Raw genomic sequence first — 23,951 nt, 5'->3', positions numbered from 1 at the left:
TTAAGGATATGCTTGTCCCTCCAGAAAGGAAATGTAATCGTTTGAGGTGGGAAGGGAAATCAAGGAGGAGCACCGAGTGAAGCTCCTGCCTAATAAAGCAATTTTCAGACACAATGACAAAGACACTATAAAACACATATTTAAAACGCTTCACTTTCAACAGCACGCGTAGCTGAATTGTAAAGAAAACCTAGTGTTATGACAGCAGATGTCATACTAATAAACAATAACTCAGAAAAGTCCCTTTTAAACAATTTCAACAAAAAAAAAGTGGTTTTTGAAGGTGAGAAGGTAGTGAAGGTGAATCAGTGAGGAAGAATGAGTTTCAGCTGTATCAGCAATCAAAAACTATGAAAATGAAATTAAAATCGATCGCATAACCGTTTACGGGTGAAAAAGCAAACTATTGAATTTTAGAGTTCATGCTAATTTAGTTATTAATTCCAGCGTTATTTTTGTAAAGATGCTGAGATGAAAGATGATTGTTCGTGGCATTGATCAGTCCCACGTGGGATGTGCAGACATGTCCGACCACAGTTCAGAAATCTGTGAGGTTTTCGAACTCGTAGAGACCAAAGGACTCGTAATGGACTATGATACGAGCTGCTGCTTAGCGATGAATGGACTCAGCGTTGTTCCCAGGAAAGTTCGGTAGCAACTTGTTGAGCATAGACTTTCCGAACGCTTCGTTTTGATGTCAGCGTTCTCAAACAACAGAGATCTTCAACGGGTCAGGCGCCCAGGGAACATTTTACCTCTTCACTCCATATATGTTCAACTCACAGCACATGATTCTTTTACTACTTAAAGATGAAATCATTGATACTCCAATTATAAGAACTTTGACGGTGAATGAATTTGTATAGTAAGTAGTAGGTTCTTAAATAAATCATTAGCGACGAATGACTTACTGATAAAAATAAGAGTCCAAAATCGCATCACCCTAACTGCTAGCTGCTGTTTAAGCAGCTTTCTAGTTCCCTAAACAAGGATATAGCGAACATGATGAAAGAAATGTACAGAGAAAGTAAGAGTAGACATACGGAGGCTATATTTCGGTAAAACGCTACGCAAGCAGTCGGTGATTATAAAATTTGTTCATAACTCTCGAGTCTCAAGTGTACCTCGACATTTTGATTGGAAGTAACGTGCGGTACTGATGCATTATTCTCGCTGATCCGCATTTCTTGCGTCACCGCACAAGTCGCACCCTCAGATCTGACTCTCCGCCTTCTGGAGCGTGCACTCCACTCTGACGCCGTTACACCTATCTTCAGAGAACAGCGTCAAAGTTAGAGTCGAATTAGATTCACTCTATGAAGTACTATCCTGATACACATGCACGCACACTGATTCAGCTCGTTGTTATATAAAATCAGACTTCTTGTGGTGCACCCTGCGCTCGCCTTCCGTGAGCAATAGAAATTAAAAGTAGTGGTATTTTCCGCGGAACTAAATTCTTTTTTTTTCTAACTACAGTTTCTTCGTTTTTTTGAACATTGATGAAAAAACATTGGTGATCAAGTGTGATTCCAGAGTTTTCTTCCTTAACGCATCTGTGGTGCACTGAGAGGGTATCAAGAGAACTTAATCCTACGGTCCTTCGACATCGCCACAACCAGGAACTATTCGAAGCACCGGTTTCTCTCACCTTTCCCACAAAAATTAGCACGAAGTGATGTGATATGACAGAATAAGCCCTAGCATGATGATTCGATGGAGAAAAGATTGTTTTCCCTATGTGCAATACTCGTGAAACAATGTCTTCTCGCCGTATTCAGATTGTGTTGATCTATTCCTATGTAACTTGGAATTCATGTCATTTTATGGTTTGCGGTGTGGGTGCAGCGCAATCCGTAGGAAATTCCCCTGCACGACAGCACATTCGATGGTTTAAAACTCCCGTACTGTCAAGGTTCGCATCCGTGTTGATCAACGACGTGCTTCTTATCTTCCATCCGCTATGTTTTACAGGTTAAGATGTTGATCAGTTGAGTTAACCAGCTAAAGTGAATAAATCATCTCGAGTATAAATAATCATCCAACGAGTTTTGAGAATCGTATATCTTTTTCTTTGATGTGAGGAAAAAGTGATCACCATCACATTAACGTACTGTCAGAGTCTCATATCACTAGTGAACTTTGGGAAGTGTTCCTTAGCTACTAAGGTACGAGAAATCGCAAAGAACGTTAATTCACTGATTCATTATAGACACTTCAGTAAGAGAGATCCGCGAAATTCCTTCACTGTCCTACCTTCGAAATGACACATTTTCTGGAAGATCCGTTTTAGATTTCGAGCAAGAAAAATGCAGTAATATTTATTCGCAAAGAAGAGCAGGCGAACGAGTTTCACTCGAGGTTTTTCAATGGATTTTGCCACGCAATTTCTCGAGAGCTTTTTCAATGGAATTTTCGGCCCTTTTTCTTTCGTGTTCATAACCAAAATACGTCGTTTGCAGATCTTCAAGTATTGTTTCAACCTCTTTCATCTCCTTAGCTATAGGAAGGCTATTCTTTGATATGGCTCTCATGAGAATATGCGCAGCTTTGATCAGGTCCAGTGTCACATGCCTGGTATGGATGGAAGAATCAGTTCTCTTTGCACCATTAGGAGCAGAAAGCGCCCTTTGAATATGTTTTAAAGCATTTCTCATGTTCGAAAACGGTTCCGGGTTCAGATACCGTACTGCTTCGCTGATATCACGGTTCCTGCCTGTTATGTTCCACGCGGTTTCGTTTCCTTTCTTTCCCAAAATTTCTTGCGCTGAAATAAGATGATGTCGAGCGATTGCCAGTTCAGAATAGTAGTTAGGGACGGTGGCTCGAAGAGATCTCACGTAGAATCGTGGACGTGGTTGCTTGACTGGTGCAGACATCGTCCCACAACTACCTGAAAATTTCCACTACAGTACCCAGCATGGTGTCTAGGACAAGAATGTAAGATTGTTCAAATAAGACAACATCAACTATCTGGATCGCTTTAACACGAAGGTGATGTGATAGTTCACGATTTATGAACCCTCCATAACCTAAGTGGCTAGGAGCGTTGAGAGTCAGATTACACATTTTAAAACCGACAAAGTACTGCTCTCAAACTCGATGTATTCTCAGTAGCTGCAGAAGTATGTATGAACAGTTATCAGAACTTTTACCTATGATGTAGACAGAAGTGCTTATCCTGGAAGAATACTTTCATTGCTTCACTTCGTTGATGTTTACGACATCTAATCATCATCGCTTCATACTTTTAGTGCTTTTATACAGTTCTGCCATAAAAGGAAACCTTTCCTGATGAGCGTTTAAAAAATAAAGTAGACGGACCGAATCAAGGGATCAAACACTCTAAAATTTCGTCATACGTTCCCTGTGTAACTCCTAAAGTAACTGTTCTAGCCTCACACTCTCAACCATGAACGTTACACGGATGTACCCCATTATTTTACAGATATCCTCAAGTACGACCTGCTCTGAAGCAAGATAAACTCAGCCCATTTCTATCCATTCAAAAGTGTCAATTGTCAAGCACATAAAATGAAATGCCTGTAGAGTAACTCGTTTTGCATTGAAAATATAAAAGCCCGAAACAATAAAGATTTGTTTTAAGGCCATAAACATCAACAGATACATGAAAAAGGATCATACCAAGTTTATCAAGCGCTGCAAAAAATGCCGTCAGATCCATGCACAGAGTTGGGTCGAGAGAGCGAAATTGGTTTCGAAGACTGAAATGGGTAGTGTAACAAAGGTCCTCACTTCTGTACAGGTACATAAATAAACGAAAACAAGGAAAATTGCTTCACAGTTACCTCTCCCAAGCGATATAGCTTGACAGTCTTCGGCGATGCTCCTCTACCGCTAGTCGAACCAACTGAAAGATGTTGTATAGTGGCTTGAACAAAATTCGCATTGGCTGTTTTTCTGCGAACCAAAAAATGCACAAACGCAACCTAAGAAATTTCCACAAACATATGTTATATGTATATGTTATGTCAAATATATGTTGCAGATTATGTGTGAAGCTACAGCCAAGCACGTCAATTTTTTAAATGACAGCTATAGTTTCGGCGTCATCGCTTTCGTTAGAGCGGAAAAAGTCAGAATATTGGCGACATTCCATCTCAGACGTGTCATCCAGAACAAACTAACATCCAATATGGGGTCACGCCAAGAAAAAAGAACTGAAAGAACCTAAGCTGTTGTGCTCTCCTCGATAGCCATGCTGTTGTGCTGATACTAGCGGAACACCGCCAGATAGTAGGATCCTAATACTAATTAGGATGCATAACAGCACTTAGATCAAAAACCGGAAAAATCTCGGTACAGAGCCGGCTCGTTGCTACGCACTTTGTCTACCGATTCATTTTTGGACCGCGAGCACATCTATTAGAAGTTTCTTTTAAATTGTCTGAAAAACTTGAATCATTAAACGTGAATTATCAAAAAATACGGCAGAACGAGGAGTTCTCTATCAAAGGATTTATTTACAACGTTTCTTGATTGTTTTTTTTTGTATCTATGTTCGCATTTCTATGTTTCAAGAAAACATTTGCGATTTAGTCCTCAGTCTATTAAACAGCAAAATTAAAATTGAAGCGAAAAAGTACAGAAAGTGCATTTTAAACGTTTTAAAGGGGCATGAGAGCTAATTTTTAGCTAAACAATTGGCAACTATCCGCGCAACTTCTCATTTTCTCTGGAATAAGTGGCAAAAAAAACTTTGTGAGGCAGTTACAAATGAAACGCTTCTTCCTTTTGTTTTTGAAATAGGTGTTTTCAGCAAATCATTACTTCCTTGTTCTCAAAATTCAACTGAAATTTCACATTTAATTCACTTTCACACATTTTTTTCTTTTCACTGAAAACAGCGAGCATTTTAAATGATTTTTCCCCTATGTCAATGAGATGTAGCATCTTTATGGTTTCTGCAGTAATTATTAAGAGTTGTTCTAAGCGTGATCAAACAAAGCATGATTAACACTGTTGAATATATTGGTTGACGTATAAATAAGAAAACTCTTTCTCTTAAAAAAAAATAAAGTTTTCAACGTTACCTCACGAATGAAGTCTTGTCCGACATAGTTTAACCTGTCGTACTTGTAATTGAAAGCTCGAATCTTCAAGTGAAGAGAAGGATTTGTGTATTGTACTATGTCGATGTTCTAAACGGCAACTTGTCTTATTTTTCGTGTAAGTGTGATTTATTTAAGTGGAAAAAATTATTATTATAATCTGTTCGTGTTTCTTCTCTCTTTTTGATGAACAAATGTTGAAATGAAAGGTATCCATTGTATATTCAATTTCGCTTTCTAAAAACCCCTAAAACCGGATTGATGCCAGGCGATTGGCATTCCGCCTACTGGCTTGACTACCAACCACGTACGGGACCAATTCTCGCCATATGTAGCAATCACGTATCGAATTGAGAAGCCTTTAATGAATGTAATACGGAAGCTGTTCGGCGACGATGGGACAATGTGACGCTCAAAGTAGGAACTCTCCCTCTCTGTCTCGGATGCGTAACCCCTAACATATTCCAACCTTTCTTCTGTTCTTTCCAGTTTCTTCGCTTTTTCCGTATTTTGCTTTGTTTATTATTTTTTAAAGGTAGTCTTAAGTAAAGAGTTACTGTTAGGTTGGCTATTTATTTTTTTACCCAAGCATACGTTTAACAATTTCATACCATCTAAATCAGAAATTGATAATTGCCCAAAGTTCGACCCTCCTTGACAATTACCCGTCAATGAACTCACCATGAGTATGGGTTACATCTTCGGGAACGCCGCATATCCCTTCACCCACTTCCCTCCAACGCCCTGGGTTGGGAAACGGTCCCTATTTACCCTATTCCTCACACCTCGCCTCATAAGGCTATCATCGAAAATGGAGTTGGGAGGTGGCCAGAAAAGTGGTCGTGAAAAATGGTAAAACAGAAGTAAAACAGTAAAAAGTAAAAAAAGTTTTTGAAAAAATCTTTTTAAAAACCGTAAAAAATGGCTGCCTAATCAGTTTTCTTGGGGTTTGAGCCACTAAACATGGCTGGTCGATTTAGTAATTGCGATAACTAACATAATTAGCCTTCCCTAGGATTTGTGGCGTTCGATCTTCCATCGCGCTTCTTCACCGCAAGAACTGTTCAATTCTTTCACTAATCTCAAATTCGTTGTTGACATGTTCCTTGAGTTTCAACCTGCTGCGTCTGGTCTCAGCGAATCCTCGCAGAAAGATGGAAAGGCACTCATGGTGAATACATCGACGGATGATTATGTGTGATGTGTGATCAGGAAACTGCGAAATTGTAAAGGGTATCGGACTGATACATTCATCATCAACAAAGTTTTCATTTATTCACCTATGTTACGTCTGGAGTATGCGAGAACGGCGATAACTCCCACGAAATAATGGATCCAATCTATTTTGAGGAAGCCTTAAACATAAAAATATGCTGCGGTTAAACCACATAGAGCTCCATCCAGCAATTTCTAAAGCACAGAGTGGCATAAATGTAAATGGAAGGATGGTTAGGTGATAAAGCGAAAACTTTGAGCCATGAGGAACATTTTCTCATATTTACTGTTTTGCTACATGCTTTTTTTGCTCCAAAGGCGACCGCCCGTTCGTGGTTGGTCTCAACTTAAACAACTAATTAAATAATATCATGCCTCAGTGGCTGTAAATAAATCGAAGAAGGCGGTACACCTGTCATAAAAGTCATAAGTTAGAGAATTGAAGAAATTATCAAAGAATTAGGTTACACCATATTTTCAAGTCAAATTTCACTACGATACGAAGCAAAGCAATACGTACGTATTGAGAGTGAATTTTGACTTGAAAACGAAAATAAAAAGCTACATACGTAGCTATGTTTTCTTCGAAAAAAAAACCGCTTCAAAGGTATGGAATGCGAATGCGGTCACATTTTTTCTTACCCCAGAGCCGTATGGTCCGAAAATTTCAAAGAATGTGTAGATGTCGCTGTCCGTGAATGTGCTAATTTCTTTCATCAATTGGTAAACACTGCCTACAACAATTGCGATTACTTTCCACGCAGCACTTGGAAAGTTTTTTCCCAACCTGCACTGAAAACCGGAACAAGGAATGACGTGAGAAGTATTGCCGCCAAAATAATGACCATCCTGAAGTGAAAAAAGTGAATAGCAACGTGTCGGATTGATGGTCTTCCTATTTAAGCGTGTAGAAATCAAACAAGTGATGAACAGTAGGATTCACTCTACGATGACGCTTGTTTTCTGAATTTATGAGTAACTAAGACATAAATAAGCGGAAACATCGCTCGAGGAATTCTCATAAAAGAACGGAAATGCTGACGATTCGGTGCAAATGCTTAATGTGAAATTTAAATAAAGTGATTTTGAGAAACCGAAAGAAATTTCTAGGGATATCGGATGCGTAACTGAAATGAAGTACTGAAAGTCGTATCATTATTAAAGAGATCTGATGCATAATAAGGGTAAAATGAGACAAAGTACCTGAAAATTCCATTAACAATAATATCTTCCTTGTAACTTTTACCTCTTGTAAACTTTCGATTTCAAAAAGCCCAGGAAGAGTACAGATAACACTAAAATTAATTAATAACATTTCAGAGATAACGAATGTTCCTGCTTGAATTTTTTTCCTGCTGATACGATTTTTATTAGTTGGATTGTGAATCCTTTTCCCATGTGAATCGTGAAGAATAACCAATCACCATCATACAGCAATAAAATCACTTGGAACTCGATGGTGCTAAATCGTAGCATCGATAACTATTATTGATTTGGAGGTTTTTCCCGGATATATTTTTTTTTTCTTTGCAGTGTGTATCGTATCCAAAAACCCTCTGCGTAACATGCCGATTATTTTTGTGATATGACTAATTAATAATTGAGAAGAAGCCGCATTTGGAAATTTTAACCACTAAGCTACCTGGTCGACAACGACTTTTTTTTGAAGCAAAAAGTGTTTGGACTAGGAATCATAAGTAAGAAGAAGGAATCTTTTCCTTTTCTTCCTTATTTTCTCTCTGATTTCAACCTTATAAACGTAATTCATCTTCCACTTCGACTGTGCGCGAGGTCAAATTCTCTTCGATTCTCTCAATTTGTGATGTTCCCAAAGCAGTAAGTAGATTGCTTTTTCTTTCCATGATAACCCTGTAACGTACTAGGTTTTGTGCCCGAATGCGGCTGCAAACCCATAGTAATAAGAGCTGAGTGAAGACGATTTAGATATCCATGCCATATCAACATCCTGGCGATATCTCAGAACTTTCAAATTTAACATCTCATGTTACACGCTAAGACGGGTGTATGTAGTGTAGCGGTTGGAGGTTCCGATTGGCAAAAACTTATTTGTCTAGATACAAATAGAAGTATGGTTGTTTAGTGTGGATTTTGATGAGAGCATGACGAGAGAATTGACCTGTCTAGTTTTAATTTTCAAAAATTAATTACTTATCCACCGATTTCAACGCTAATTTATCGGCGAAACCGAAGGAAGACAAGAGAAGGATGAAAAAAGCCCTGAAAAGTTACGATTCTCATTCGGAGCACGGGTGTAAGCTAATCATTGGGAATTTATGAGAGATATGTACAAGCTTTAAAAAATCTGTCGAATTATTTTTATTAGCAACAGTTTTGGTCCTACCATAGATGTAATAAGCAGGACGAATTCATTGTTGATGTGGGTTTGGTATAGCTTAGAGAGGAAAAGTCAACTAAACCGGCTTTCCTTATTTTGACAAACTTGTCCACTGATAAATGAGCTCGTTCGGTCGATGAAAGTCGTTGAAGTGAACAGGTTATTCGAATAAAAAATTGTAGAGTGGTTTTGATTGATGTGTTTCTGCGAAGCATGGAAACAGTGTCTGTGCCGTTCCTTTCATTGAGCTTACACTTACCTGTTTCTCCACACATCCTACTAATGCCCGGAGTAGATTTGGGAATTTTAGTGTTCTGTGGCGGGTGTAGCGCAGTCGGTAAGAGGTTCCGCTGTGCTTGGACGATCGATCAATGTCTCGAGATCATCCTAGTGTTAATGAACACTCTCCCTCCGGGATCAATAAACTGGAACTAGTCTTGTCTGGAAGGATAAAAAAAACACGACTCGTTACATCGGATAGCGCGTGCAGGTTATCGCAAACGCTAGACACGCGTTCGTTAACCCCAAATGATCCTAAACATTGCCGCATCTCAAGCGGAATGATAAACTCCGGAGAATGTTTCTTTAATATTCTGCTTGAAAGCGTAGAGAAAACATCGCCTCCGTGGTTCTTGTTTTTAGGAATTATATTATCGTGAAGTTCCCAAAAATTCAGGATTAAAAGAACCCCAGAAAACGATCAATAAAAATTGTGAAGCTGAAATAAAGCGGAAGTATGTTCTGATTATTTGACTGAAGAGTGAAAAAAGGACTCACTAAGTTTGTATGAAATGATTTTATGCAAGGAGAAATTTTATTGATGCAGTTGCATTCGACTTCAAATTAAATTATTACTGTATCTGTCCAAACTCTGATTGATCACATGAATGTCAATAAAGGCTTTAGCTCTCATTAGTACCACAATCCCCCCAAAAGTCTTTCATCGAATCCCTTGAATACAATTTTTTGATGTCGAGAGATGATCAAAAAGTGATATTTAAGATTTAAGAAGATTATGAGAGTTTACACTACTGAACGTAAGAAGGATAATCATTGATCTTATGTTTTTGGGATTTTTTTCTCCAAGATCTCCAGACATCGTTATGAGCAAGTTATGTACTAAAATGTTGCTTTAAAGGTGTCACACCACGAATCCGACGTGGTATGGATTTCCGGACAACTCAATATGGGGTCGTAGATTGCGAGATCAGAGGTGGTTCCGCTCATCTCCTAATAATCGTAATAAAAAAAACGTGAAAGACTCTCATTTTCACGACGATTTCAGTTGCAACGCTCCACATTTGTACACACGCCGCATCCAGCTGCGCAGAGGTCGAAAGTCAGTGAGTTCTCCTTGACTGCCTATTCAAATGAAACCTATGAATAGGTTGCTGAGGAGACCAGAACTTATACATAGGGGAGCGTCCTAACGTTCCTCGTAGGAACGTAAGCGGTTCTCACGCCGTTTTTTCGGACGATTAAGGAGAGGTGAGCGGAACCACCTCTGATCCCGCAATCTACAACTCCATCTCTAGCTTTTCCCGCGGTTTCACTCACCTCGTCAGACTCTGCCTTTAACAACGCTTGTTTACGGAAAGAGTTTGAAAACGAAGAAAAAGTAGCTAGGACTGAGCAGTTGGAATGGAAAATACGAATACCAGTTCCTAGGACTATGCAGTACAAAGAAATGAACAAAGAAGTTAATAGAGAATGAGATTATTACCATAACCTATAAGAAATCTTGTCATCTCAAGTCCGAGGAGAGTCGGTTTCTGATCGAACCCTCAGAATGTCAGAGGGAAAGAGGGGGAAAGGGAGTTGAGGGAGGAAAGGGGGGAAAGGTAAACGGAGGGAGGGATCCTGTTGTTGCGTTTACCATAGTCGCAATATTCCCGTGTAGAGCTGCTCGAAACGTTTCCGATGTTGCATCTTTGTCGAACTGAATTCAGCGACGTCGAAAAAAGAAGATATATTTCCATGAGAAGCGATTATCATGTAAAATCTATACGAATATTCACGTCTTGAAATCTTACAAAAGCGCAATTGTTGGTTATTCACGGAAAATGTCCATCATTCAAATTATATGCGCAATTTTATGAATGAACAGAGAAAATTTTAAGCAGCAGAGAAATCATATGATTGCAGTCTCAGTCGTTGTTCTTTTTCCACATGAAAGTACTGGTAAGTATGAAGGTTTTCCACAGTAAAGTATAAGTTCAGAACTCGACAAACAAAAAAACACAACAAAAACATCCAGTGTTCAAAGTTTTTACTTTTCAAAGTATTTGGGGTATTGTGTACAAGAAAGAGACGTACTCGGAAGAAACTGACGGGTTGTCATGACATGAGATATAGAAAGCGATACTAATGACCCACACCTAACATATTCATCGTCTCCTTCCTCCTATTGTGCGTTTTTTTTTCATTTTTCTTTTCCCTTGGTTTCCAATTGTAACCAGTTGTCCATATTTAGCACAAGACTTACTTTGAAGCATCCATGATACAATGAAAAAACGATGGTCTATGAGCATGAATATGATATAAAAATAATCTTGTGGAAGCAAAAAATGGATAATAACACGAATCTAGGATCCGAGAGTAGAAGGTTATATGGTTCCCATTCTGCAACCGAGGAACTGTAGGAACTATCTTCAATAGATCTTCCATAGGTACATATTTATACTACAATGCACTGCTGGTGATATTTCTAAGAATCGGAAATGGAAGAAAAAACCACGAAATGACACTTACGACTTTGCATTTAAAAGGATAAAGGATAAAGTTACTGGCGTATCAATCCACTTAGGATGCGCCAACGCATTTTTACTGCAGTTCGTAATCGTTGAGGTTTTGGAACTCCTGTTGGCTTATACAATGACTTCCGGGGGCAAGCCGATGTGTCTAGTCAGTGTTTTTATCCTCCCAGACAAGTCTAATACCAATTTATTGACCCCAGATGGATGAAAGGTTTGATGAGCACTAGAATTCGAACCTCTGTTTGATGGTGTAGACAGCGGAACCTCTTACCGATTGCGCTACACCCGCCCCATCCTGCGGCATCCCGTTACGATTCACAATTGGGAGATAGTATTAATGTCGAATGTGGAGAAAGCCTTTCCCCAAATACACCTTCAGTGAGGATGACCTGGATGTTACGCGACGTTTATGGGTCAAAGACACCTAGAAACCAGCATCAGAGGGCAATCTTGCCGTCTCGAGATTCGCAAGAGTCGCATCCGCTATTATGCCCTTCCTTCTAAGCGGTACTGGCCTACACCATTCCAAAAGCTCCGTATCCGATCGTATAGTGGCGGATGAAATCGAAAATCGAACTTCGATACGTCGATAACCCTTTCTTGTGGACACACTCTATATACGGTGTGCATTCTGCGAAGTCAAGGGACAGCACAACAGTGATTGTTGCCTAAAACCTGGACGTCATAAGATCTGTTCATCCGTTATCCCAGAGACGGTCGGGCATGTCTATGAGAATTACAGGGAGTTTCGAAGAAACGTAGAGAAGTTGGAGCTGAGCCTAGCGGACCGTCACATTCACGAGATGGTAGGCAGGATTAGAAGTTTGGTAAATATCAATTATAAACGGTTATTACATTATTAGATTATTAATTTTGGCAATTTCTGTAAGCTGTATCATGTATTTTGGTAACGATAGAGCTTCTTCATGTATTTACAGATGACCAGGAATTCTTCCGGAGACTGCATAACATAAATACTATATTTGTACTAAATAGGTATATACCTAGGCCGCCAGAAGCCAGGCCCACTCGACTGAACGTCTCCTCAAAGGTTGTAGTGCATTTTTGCTGCATTCTCTGGAACATTTCTGTTCTATAGGCGTAGTATTTGAGTTTGCTTTATCATTTGTGTTTTGTCACTTATTTGTGAACATTGGCAGATTTGGATTCCTTCCTTCGTCCACTACTTTGTTTAATTATCCAAGTTTGAGGGATACAATTATACAATGTCAACAAAAAGAAGAGAATTCATATAGAAACTCTACTCAAGGCCAGCTGAAGGAAACCAAAACTAATGGACGGAAGTTTGTCTTCTCACCAGAAGGGCGAACCGGAATGGAGATTCTGGGAAAATTGTGATGTGACGCACTCGGTTTATTTAGAAAGTGAGGAACCTGTCAAAAAAAATTCCCCTAGAATTGAAATGAATCTAAATAGCTCCCAGAATGATGGGAAATCATGCCTCTGTGCTTCATTTTTTTCTTTTTTTTTCTCATTGCTTGCATTTATTACCTTTTATATTTTCCGCTTTCAGAATTACGATGGGAATAAATGATGTTCATTTATTTATTATTCTATTTACTGTGACCTGGATTTCGGCTCATTACTCTACACCTGCATAGAATAATGAACGTAAAAAAACAAGACAGTAAGTAAAAACAAAGGAGTAAATAAAACAAAAATAAGATAATAAACAGGGGAGTAAATAAGAACAAAAACACTGGAAAAAGGTAAGCGATTAACAGTTAAAGAGGTTCGAGAGAGATGTGTTAACAGCAATCGTAACTTGAGGTTGGTAAATGTTTCTGAGCGAACAAATGCAAACGGTAATGTTCACCTACAAATATGTAATCAGAATGGATATATAGATATTTGTCCCTGACGTTAATGACATATAATTACTGTGAACAAAGTTCGGTCAACTTCATATCAAATTTTAGCCAATTCCACCGAATTTGACCTCACAAAAAGTAAACTTTCCAGCAAACTTTAGGAGCAGTACTTGTTCGAAGCATCACCTCTTAAAGGCAGCGCATCACGTTTTTGACATGGTGCGGGGCCCACAGGCGCAGAGTCCGCGCAGTAAGATTGCGGAATCCAGCGTGGTTTCGCTCATCACTACCTAATCGTCGTTTAAAAAAACGGCGTGAAAGACGCCGTTCCCTTTATTTCAGGATTTCAGTTGAAACGCCCTTGCGCACGCACCGCATCCAAGCGCGAGCGTTCGGGGATCAATTATAGTCGGGTCAAAACGACATGGACCCCGATTGTAGTTGCGGTGCATTTGCGTAAAACTTGAAAAGCTTGAAACGGCGCGATGGAGGCAGCAGTTGGAACTGAGATGAGAGCGTCGCAAACTGCAGCGATGGATGGTGCCAGCAAGGGTTTCACCATGCTCCGCTACGCTCCACCGAAGCGCCTCGAGAGGCTACGTGCCTCATGTCATTTTGACCCTACTGTATGTCCTCTCACCAGCTTATTCAAGTGATACATATGAATAGGCTGTTGTGGGAGCGTAACGTGTACATAGAAGCGCGTTTTGACGTACCTCGTAGGAAATAAAGCGGTTCTCATGCCGTTTTCTTTTTTTCTTTTTTCTTTCTTTTTTTAACTAACTCTATGTTTTCGCCGTGGCTTTCACGCCATGTCCAAATCGTGATGTGCTTCCTTTAAGTGCTTCTTTTTTTCCAGAAGGAAAAAAATTGGGCAATTTCGTTCGAGAACAATCACAAGTAATCTTTGCCGTAATCACGCGCCCATCACGCAGCCAACCGTCTGACAATATATTTGCTCTCGAGAGCAAAATTCATAGCCAAAAATGGTCGTAACGAGCCAAAGTGGTTTTTGTTACGTTGGAATGCAGATATTACTTATTAGGGCAAAGAAGTAGAAATCGGCACCTTTGACCGCAAAATTGTGCGGCTCGAGTGTGAATCGGTGCCTTGTTGGATCTGAGGTACAGAAGGACAAGTGCCAAAGATATCTTCTGGTAATTTTGAGGAACTGCTTATGGCAGATATAATATTGACATGCAATTATGGGCAAATCAACTATGGACATTAGCTTCTTTGCAAAACCGGATCGGATGTAACCTTTGAATCCTGCCTTTAAGCAAAGGTCAGGCATATAATACACATTTTGCCATGTTTTTTTTTCCTGCTATGATGTATTGAAACAAGTTTTAATATATGTAAACAGTCTATTTTGTTACTTAAAAGCTTATTTTTAGAGTGAAATCTGATTTCTAATTAAATTCCCAATCACAACTCTATCGCTTATCGTAATTTTTATTTGTGTTTTTCCTATTCTTACCTTCAATAAGTATTTCTGTATATAAAGCCCTCCCTATCTGTATCCCAAAACCACACAGGACGCAGAAAGTGAATGGTTTGATGATGATTACTACATATTTCTACGAATACATATAAATTTAATTAAAAAGACCGGAAAGCTCAAAGCTCAGAGCCGTATTTGCTCAGTTCTGGGAGAAAATGCTTTTTGGTAGCGCAGTCATCCCAGCGATGTAAGGATATTATCCAATTAATCTAAGCACAGGGAATGGAATGGTTAAGGAATGCATAAGTGGAGGTAATTAAAGGCACACCCACGAACTGGGGGAAGTGGAGATTCGTAGGGATGGGAGACTAAGGAAGGGGGTGGTTCCGTTCATTTCTTCCAATGCAGTAAAAAAAGGGTGGAAAATACGGCTTTTTTTTTTTTGGGGCACTATTTTGTCAAGATGTGATGGTCTTGTGCGACACCATCTTCCTTTTTCAATAAAAACAATCCACCTCCCTCTCCCGGCCATCCCGTATACGAACTCCACCTGAAATCTACCACCAGATCGGGGATGTTTAATCCACCTCCTTCGGATACGATGCAGGATTTCACGAACACCTACATTCCTACAGGATTCCTACATCTGAAGTATTTGTGCCGAGCGTTCTATCAACGAGCTTCTTCTACGAGAAGAAATAAACATCTAAAATATTGTTGCTTTTTCTTCTTCACCGTTATCAGCGAAATTCTTCGGAAAATTTGTATGTCATTTTTTCGAAGAAAAGAGAACATGATTTGAACTTTTTACACTTCACACACAATAAATCCTTCAAATAATATTTAATATAGGGAAGCAATGTATTTGAATGATTTTTTTTATTCATTTACAAGGTTGAAAAAGAATGTTAAGTAGGAAGTTCTGAGAAAAGGTTCCCATCCCACCCCTACCGAACTTCTACATTATTTTATGTGGGTAGCACCAGATGATGTTGGTCCAGCGCAGAATGAACCGATTGAAATGTACTAATTGAACTGATTTAAAATGAGATCAGAACGTCATTATTAAAGAAATGTTTATTTTCTTTCCTACAAGAAATTCACAGTCTATAACTAGAATGTTTGCCTGTCACAACCATGCAGTCAGCCATGTAACTTCTACCTTTAAATTAAATAGGCCAAGGTCCCTGGTTACAATGGTACCCTAGGAAAAACCATAAAAAAGGTATCTACAGAAGGACCAACTTTTGCTTAATTAAGAAATAATTTAATCACTTAGCAGTTTCATTGAAATTTTACAAAAGTTTCATTTAAAAAATTAGAAAACGAAAAAAAAAACAGTCAGTCCTAGTACGCGTATCAATTATGGCATGTACACATCTCATTGAAAACTGCAAAAGATTTCTTAGCTGCAACAATGTTGAGAGTGACGTAAAGTCGCAAAAAAAAGTAGTAGTATTTTTGAGGTATAAAAGTCTCAGATTCGAAGCATGCATCGCGTGAAACCCATTTCGTTTACCTCGATTTGAGAACGCTGGCTTAGGAAGGGATAAGGCTAGTGCCACCTACGTACAGCTTCTATACTGGCTAGGTCAGAGAAATCCAGATGAGACAATGTCAACATTTTCCGATGTGCACTATGACGTTTTCACGAAAAACAAGGCCGTAATCTAATTCTCATCCTTGAAAAAAAAGGCAAAATATAATGTTACTTTCATGTATATAACATAGAAAGAAGATCTTCCAAAACCCCTTCTTGACAAAAAGAATCTGCAAGCAGAGTTTTTTCGAAGCACTCCAGAAAGGGTGGACGATATGCATGATATGCTTGATGAATATCAAAAGAATTTCGCACCAAAAAATTATGTGCGAAGTGTTCTCGAGAGAATCGACAACGTTATTGTGTGGAGACGAGAGTGATGACGCAAAGCGAATAGGAGGCATAAATTCGCAGAAAGCCAGGAGGATCGATGTTAGTGCTTGGACGAGAAAGTGAACACAAAAAGGTGTTTCTTCTCTGTCTGGCACGCGCTCCATCATATCCAGAAAACTGTCATTTTGTTAAAGAACAGTTATCTTAGTGTAATGAAAATGAATGACCGTAAATGAATTGACGAAATTTCTTAACAGGACAACATATGTCAGCATCGACAGAAAATTGTCATCAGAAAGCCAACAGATTGAAGATTGAAAAGTGTGGTTGAGAGGGAGAAACGAAGCAGCTGTCAATTCGCTCGAAATTCGAATTTATTCGAATGATATTGTCTATTTGTTGCCAATTTTGGCATCTGCAAGCAACAACAGCAACGGTGAACAACAGCGCATGACGAAGAATAGGCAGCCCTCTACATGCACGGATTAAAATTCCATGAAAATACCACATAATCAGTGCAAGACCGATTTACGAAAATTGAATCCTATTTGGATACCCTGCAAACCACCAGTGGAACTAAACCAACTCGCTAATGTCATAAACGGCGAAAGTATTTTAAGAGTGCGAGCCTCTACAGGAAGCTGATCTATTTCAGGAAGTTCACGAAATTGGAGCAAGTGTGGAGAGATTTTTGGCGATTCAGCTTAGTCACCCTACTTCTTCTTCTTCTTCCTAGCGTTTGTCCCGCGTTGTTGCAGGGTCCGCCTTTCCGCTTCTTGTATTCCATTTGGTTCTATCCATTGCATCAGCCGTACACAAACGCGCATCTATCATATCCAGCTTCACACGTTCTAACCAGCGAATCTTTGGCCTCCCACGCGGCCTCACTATTGAAACGTCGAGCTTCAGAGCGGTTTTGGCAACAGAATCTTCCTCTCGCCGCAAGACGTGACCAAACCATCTCAGTCGCGCCTCCTTCATCTTCTCAGTTATCGGGACGACGCCGAAGATGGAGCGTACAGTGTCATTGGATACTTTCTCTTTTAGCGTTACACCTATCGTCCACCTCAACATCCGCATCTCCATAGCGTGCAACACTCTTACCAAGGCTTTCGTCGTCGGCCAGCACTCGCCTCGCATCCGTAAAGGGCAACAGGACGCACAACCGTCCTGTAGATCTTCGACTTCAGTCAAACAGGGACTTTCTTGTCGCACAGTACGCCTGTTGCCATTTTCCATTTCATCCATGCCGCATTAACACGTGCTCGACCTTCTTGATCAATGTTGCCTGTGGAGGTCACTTTGGATCCAAGGTACTTGAAACAGTTCACCTTGTTTAATTCGGTGCCATTGACACGAATTGAACCATCCTCTATCCTTGGTCCACACTCCATGTACTCAGTTTTTCATGTGTTGAGGCGCAATCCATATTGCTGCAGCCGATCCTTCCAAGACTGTACGTGTTTCTGAAGAACATCTCGAGACTCCGACGCGAGCATGACATCGTCGGCAAAGAGTAGAGTCCACGGATGCTGCTTCTGGATTTCCTTCGTTATCGTGTCCTTGCACATTATGAACAGCAGGGGTGAAAGGGATGAACCCTGTTGAACCCCAACTTGTACAGGGAATGGCCTGCTTGTTCCAACAGCACATCGTAAAACGCTGGTAGGCTTCGCATAAAGCAGCTTTTTCCACCGCACATATTCTTCTGGTATTCTTCTGGTATGCGACCTCATGAACATCCATAACAGCTCATGTGGGACACGGTCGAAAGCTTTCTCGAGATCGAGAAAAGCAAGATGCACACTGCGGTTCTTCTCTCGATGTTTCTCCAGGAGGATTCGGACAGCATGGATAGCATCTATAGTGCAGCAGTCCTTCACAAAGCCGCACTGGTTGAGTGAAACGCTGACAGTCTTCCTCAGACGAGCTTCCAGGACACGCTCAAAAACCTTCATCGTGTGGCACAGCAATCGTATAGGTCTGTACAAGGCGCAGTCAGCAAAGTCTCCTTGCCCTTTCCAGACAGGCACGGTCACGGAAGTTTGCTAAACGTCTGGAGTCCGTCCTTCTGCAACGATCTTGTTAAATATAGTTGCGAACCACACGGACCCTCGATCTCCTAGCAGCTTCCAGACATCAGCAGGTATGTCATCAGGACCGGTTGCCTTGTACGACTTGAGTTTTGCGAGGGCAGCACTGACTTCGACGGCAGTAATTGGTAGAACAGGACCCTCGACGTTGGGAACAGTTGGAGGATGACAGAACTCTTCGTTACACAAGTGATTGTAGTACTCTCGCCACCTCTCCAGGATCTGACCAGAGCGGCGCAAAACGGCTCCATCAGCTCCCTTAACGATCTTGGTGTGCTCCATATCCAACGTTGAGCGATGACGCGCTCTGACTAAACGATACACTGCCCGCTCACCTTCTCCGGTATCAAGCATGTCGTACACAGCCTTGTAGCCGTCCGACTTCGCCTTGGAGACTGCCTTCTTCGCCTCCCTCTTCGCCGCTAGGTAAGCACCCCGATCTTCAGGCTGACGCGTCCTCCACCAGAGCTTATACTTGGACTTCTTCTCACGAATTGCCGCCTGAACTTCCTCGTTCCAAAACCACGTAGCCTTTTATACTTTGGGCTTACCTAGAGTCGTCTTTCCCAGAGTGTTCTCCGCGGTCAAGCGTAATAACGCTGGAAGTAGACGATCACATTTCCTTCACACTACGAGTAGGGTGAGGAAGTGTAGATGGAGCCACGGGCGCGAAAAATACCTCCTTTCGATCTTCCAGATTCCACCATTTCCACCATTTTGTTTCAGTCCTTGGATGTGTCTTCCTTGGATGGGAGATTTTCAAGTCCGTAACGAGCAGATGGTGTTGGGCAGCGACATGGTCTGTAGGGATGACTTTTGAATCCTGCAGAAGTCGGCGATCTCGTCGGCGTAACATCCTGAAATCTATTTATGTTTCACGGCCGCCGCTGGTGTACGTGATCAAATGCGATTTTCTTTTCCAATACTGCGTGTTAGCAATGATCAAGTCACTTGAAACAGCATACTCCAGGATTCGCAACCCGTCGTCGTTACGAGCTCCATAGCCATATCCACCATGACAACTCTCGAACTCGTCTTTCCGAGAACCGACATGTCCGTTGAAGTCTCCTCCGATTAGAAGTACTTCTTCGCCTTCCAGGGATTGGACGTACTGCTCCAGATCTTCCCAAAAGCACGCCTTCCCTTCTTCACTACAGCCCACCTGTGGCGCATAAGCAGAGACGACTCGCAATTCCACTTCTCCTGTGTCTACTTAGCTTAGTCACCCTACTATGATACCAATTTCCACAGAATCATGCAATTTAAAGGCATCGCTCCACGAATCTGAGGTGGTACGGATTTCAGGTGGAAAAGTCGTATACGGGATGGGAGACTATGGAGAGGGGGTGATTCCGTCCATTTCTTCCTAATTGCCATAAAAAACGGCCCGGAAGATACGGCTTCATGCGTTCTGGCGTTCACTATTTTCTACAAGGAGTTCGACTGGAGCGTGCCAGCCTTGTGCGGCGCCGCAGCTTCCGGGCCGTTTTTCACGGCAATTAGAAAGAAATGGACGGGATCACTCCCTTCTCCATAGTGATCAAATCATTCTGTTACTCTTTGGAAATTTTTGTAAATTTTTCTTTAGATCAGGCGCATTTTGAACGTGTTTCGGGAATGAAACCTCTTACTGGTAATTTCCCATTTTCCAATCTACAATAATTACTCAACCGAATTGGGATCGATCTCAGTCCGAAGTTTCCGTTAAATTCTACAATGAACAGAAATTAGCACTAGGTTTTATTTCTTGTAAGTATCGATGATACAATCATGAAATAAGGATTGACGAAGTTAGCACAAACCAGTTCAGAACGCAAAGGCAGCATACCACTAATCTGGGGTGGTGCGGATTTCAGGTGGAGTATCCGTATACGGGGTCGTAAATTATGGAGACGTGGGTAGTTTCGCTCATCTCTCCCTTCATCACTGCAAACAGCCGCCTCCAGAATGCTGTTTTTACTACGCCGTCTATTGCAACTCTCCACCCCCTGCCCCGCCTCCGCCCTACGATTCGTCGAAAATCAATTCGGACTGCCCCGATAGGCAGTAAGGGATGCTACGCGCGCAAGGGTGGCGCGCTGCAGTAGAAGGCACCGTACAAAACAGCATTCAGGGGCCGGCTGCTTGCAGTGATTCAGGGAGAGAGGAGCGGAACCAGCCTAGTCTCCATAATCTACGACCCCGTATACGAATACTCCACCTGAAATCCGTACCACCTCAGATTCGTGGTATGCACTCTTTAACCGAACAACTATCGACTATGTAAGATGTATGTGAATGGCGTACCCCATCTGAAACCTTTTATAGAAATTGATTGCTTGCCAGGCGAATCAGCAATATTCGGCTTTTTAGCTATTTGAGGATGTTCTGTGTCCCAGAAAGAAAGTAACGCTCCCATAAACGGATATCAATGACTTCGGAACTGCTGGAAAGTTATGTGGGAGTCTTTTCGAAAACTGGCTCCTATCCTAAGAATATGCAACATCAAAGCATGAAAAACTGATGAAGATCTTCTGTGTCGCTAAATTTACATCACTGAAGCCGTGATTAATACGATTTTCGAGAAAGTTAACCCTCAATTTATTGTTGTTTTCTTGCATATCCTATAAATATTAGCAGTTTATGTTAACTTTCTTAAAGGCAGCCTCCCATGAAATTGGCCTGGTACAGAAACATCAGGGAAAACGTAGAGTTCATAGATCATGGTAACGAGCGTGGCTCCGTCCATGTTCCCTTAGTCCTTGTAAAAAAAACGGAGTGAAAGGCGACGGTGGGATTGTTCTAGATGTCGATTAGTTATTTCCTGCGAAATCGGTTGCAACACGCCACCCTGGAGCACGCGGTTGAAGATTATTTATGGGTTTTCACAAGCCTATTCAAGTAAAACCAATGAATTGGCTGCTGAGGAGTCCCGAGCGTGTACACCAGCGCGCGTTATAGCGTAGCTCATAGGAACTAAAGCGGTTTCCACGCCGTTTTTTTTTAAGAACGACTAAGGGAAAGCGAGCGGGGCGACGCTCGTTCCTATAATCTTCAAATTGAACTCTACGTTTTTTCTGCTTTTCTGTATCATGTCAAGTTCGTGATGCTCTTCCTTTAACGACTTCTTAATATGATCCAAAAAATGCTTACGACACCTATGGTTCCCTTGAATGTCAAACCAAGTGAGTATACTTAATCGACATCTAGAACAATCCCACCGTTTGAAATTTCATAAAAGTAAGATTTATATACGGTACCAAAAATGAGTGCGCATTTTCTGATCTACATAGGTTCATATTTTCTACCTTACTTAAAGCTAGGCATTAGGACCTTCACTTCTTTTTTTTTCCCACGTAACGTCCGGCTCAGAGAGAAGATTAGTCACTGTATCTCGTGGGCGCAGCGTATTTCACCGGTGAAACATGCTGATTTGTCGCCCATCAACACATACTTCGATTTCGTCATGGCCGGAATCGATCCTTCGACGCCAGTGCTGCAATTCTATATCACTAACCACTTGGCCACCGCCTCGGCATTGTGTTTGGCTACTAGTGTTGCACTTCACCCTGCTCACGCATCCAATAAATTGTAGTATGCTGGACTTTGTTATCAGCTGCTTGTTCAAGTCAGGTTATGAGGTTTTCCAGTTGTTCCTTACTTTGCAACCTACGTAAAAACGGAATTTTATCCTTAGAGTTATGTGACGAGTCGAAACGCCAACAGCGTGGCAGAGTCAGACGTAGAGGGCTGCCTATTCTTCGTCATGCGCTGTTGTTCACCGTTGCTGTTGTTGCTTGCAGATGCCAAAATTGGCAACAAATAGACAATATCATTCGAATAAATTCGAATTTCGAGCGAATTGACAGCTGCTTCGTTTCTCCCTCTCAACCACACTTTTCAATCTTCAATCTGTTGGCTTTCTGATGACAATTTTCTGTCGATGCTGACATATGTTGTCCTGTTAAGAAATTTCGTCAATTCATTTACGGTCATTCATTTTCATTACACTAAGATAACTGTTCTTTAACAAAATGACAGTTTTCTGGATATGATGGAGCGCGTGCCAGACAGAGAAGAAACACCTTTTTGTGTTCACTTTCTCGTCCAAGCACTAACATCGATCCTCCTGGCTTTCTGCGAATTTATGCCTCCTATTCGCTTTGCGTCATCACTCTCGTCTCCACACAATAACGTTGTCGATTCTCTCGAGAACACTTCGCACATAATTTTTTGGTGCGAAATTCTTTTGATATTCATCAAGCATATCATGCATATCGTCCACCCTTTCTGGAGTGCTTCGAAAAAACTCTGCTTGCAGATTCTTTTTGTCAAGAAGGGGTTTTGGAAGATCTTCTTTCTATGTTATATACATGAAAGTAACATTATATTTTGCTTTTTTTTTCAAGGATGAGAATTAGATTACGGCCTTGTTTTTCGTGAAAACGTCATAGTGCACATCGGAAAATGTTGACATTGTCTCATCTGGATTTCTCTGACCTAGCCAGTATAGAAGCTGTACGTAGGTGGCACTAGCCTTATCCCTTCCTAAGCCAGCGTTCTCAAATCGAGGTAAACGAAATGGGTTTCACGCGATGCATGCTTCGAATCTGAGACTTTTATACCTCAAAAATACTACTACTTTTTTTTTCTTTTGCGACTTTACGTCACTCTCAACATTGTTGCAGCTAAGAAATCTTTTGCAGTTTTCAATGAGATGTGTACATGCCATAATTGATACGCGTACTAGGACTGACTGTTTTTTTTTCGTTTTCTAATTTTTTAAATGAAACTTTTGTAAAATTTCAATGAAACTGCTAAGTGATTAAATTATTTCTTAATTAAGCAAAAGTTGGTCCTTCTGTAGATACCTTTTTTATGGGGTTTTTTTTCCTAGGATACCATTGTAACCAGGGACCTTGATCACCTTGATCACCTTGACTCCCGTTGATCCTCGAACTGGTCGAGCGGGCGACAGTAATTCTTCCATTTGTCCCGATCGCTTGCCAGAGTAACCCAGTGGTTCCTCCTTTCGCGTGGGACACGAAGAGCATCATACTTTTCTTTGAAGGACTTCGTGAAGAAATCTGACCATCGGGTCGGCGGTCTTCTTGTAGTGCGCTTAATATCGCGGGGAACCCAGTCGCTGACGGCTCTGGCCCAACGGTTGTCATTAAAGCGCATCACGTCTCCGGCCCACCTTATTTTACTTTCCTTGGCAAACGCGGCGGCGTCTCTAATCTTCGATCGTTGACGTAGGGGAGAACTTCGAATCCCATCCCTCACTTGCGTGAAACGGGATACTCCTAGCATCACTCTCTCAATTGCGCG

The 23,951-nt window shown here is 41.1% G+C and overlaps 5 protein-coding genes across 8 annotated transcripts; all 5 read right to left on the bottom strand.

Annotated features, from left to right (window-relative positions):
• Positions 1-2,366: 2,366 nt before the first annotated feature.
• RB195_011576 (uncharacterized protein) lies at positions 2,367-7,135 on the bottom strand (the record flags this gene model as incomplete). The annotated part of the gene is made up of 6 exons (XM_064193049.1): positions 2,367-2,893; positions 3,646-3,725; positions 3,810-3,871; positions 5,055-5,162; positions 6,930-7,021; positions 7,075-7,135. The coding sequence occupies 6 exons, from the start codon at positions 7,133-7,135 to the stop codon at positions 2,367-2,369; spliced, it is 930 nt and encodes a 309-aa protein (XP_064050632.1).
• A 10,145-nt stretch (positions 7,136-17,280) lies between these two features.
• On the bottom strand, positions 17,281-17,796 carry RB195_011575 (uncharacterized protein; the record flags this gene model as incomplete). 2 transcript variants are annotated; one of them, XM_064193048.1, is made up of 1 exon in its annotated part: positions 17,281-17,796. In XM_064193048.1, the coding sequence occupies one exon, from the start codon at positions 17,794-17,796 to the stop codon at positions 17,281-17,283; it is 516 nt and encodes a 171-aa protein (XP_064050631.1). The 2 variants fall into 2 exon arrangements, with proteins under 2 accessions (XP_064050631.1, XP_013306358.2); XM_013450904.2 differs by having other exon boundaries at positions 17,281-17,688.
• RB195_011574 (uncharacterized protein) lies at positions 17,739-17,942 on the bottom strand (the record flags this gene model as incomplete). Its single annotated transcript, XM_064193047.1, has 1 exon — positions 17,739-17,942. One exon carries the CDS (start codon positions 17,940-17,942, stop codon positions 17,739-17,741), a length of 204 nt encoding a protein of 67 aa, XP_064050630.1.
• A 12-nt stretch (positions 17,943-17,954) lies between these two features.
• RB195_011573 (uncharacterized protein) lies at positions 17,955-18,506 on the bottom strand (the record flags this gene model as incomplete). The annotated part of the gene is made up of 1 exon (XM_064193046.1): positions 17,955-18,506. The coding sequence occupies one exon, from the start codon at positions 18,504-18,506 to the stop codon at positions 17,955-17,957; it is 552 nt and encodes a 183-aa protein (XP_064050629.1).
• Positions 18,507-18,596: 90 nt separating this feature from the next.
• RB195_011572 (uncharacterized protein) lies at positions 18,597-23,933 on the bottom strand (the record flags this gene model as incomplete). Of its 3 annotated transcripts, none has more annotated exons than XM_064193043.1 (4): positions 18,597-19,142; positions 19,321-19,498; positions 19,607-19,844; positions 23,523-23,610. In XM_064193043.1, the coding sequence occupies 4 exons, from the start codon at positions 23,608-23,610 to the stop codon at positions 18,597-18,599; spliced, it is 1,050 nt and encodes a 349-aa protein (XP_064050627.1). The 3 variants fall into 3 exon arrangements, with proteins under 3 accessions (XP_064050627.1, XP_064050628.1, XP_064050626.1); XM_064193045.1 differs by lacking the exon at positions 23,523-23,610 and adding an exon at positions 20,928-21,039 and having other exon boundaries at positions 19,568-19,844; XM_064193044.1 differs by lacking the exons at positions 18,597-19,142; positions 19,321-19,498; positions 19,607-19,844 and having other exon boundaries at positions 23,553-23,933.
• Between the last annotated feature and the right edge of the window lie 18 nt (positions 23,934-23,951).

The sequence above is a fragment of the Necator americanus genome, chromosome III (assembly GCF_031761385.1).
Source record: "Necator americanus strain Aroian chromosome III, whole genome shotgun sequence".
NCBI lineage: Eukaryota > Metazoa > Nematoda > Chromadorea > Rhabditida > Ancylostomatidae > Necator > Necator americanus.
Note: the sequence above shows the minus strand (reverse complement) of the source record. Positions and strands in the feature narration are given on the sequence as shown.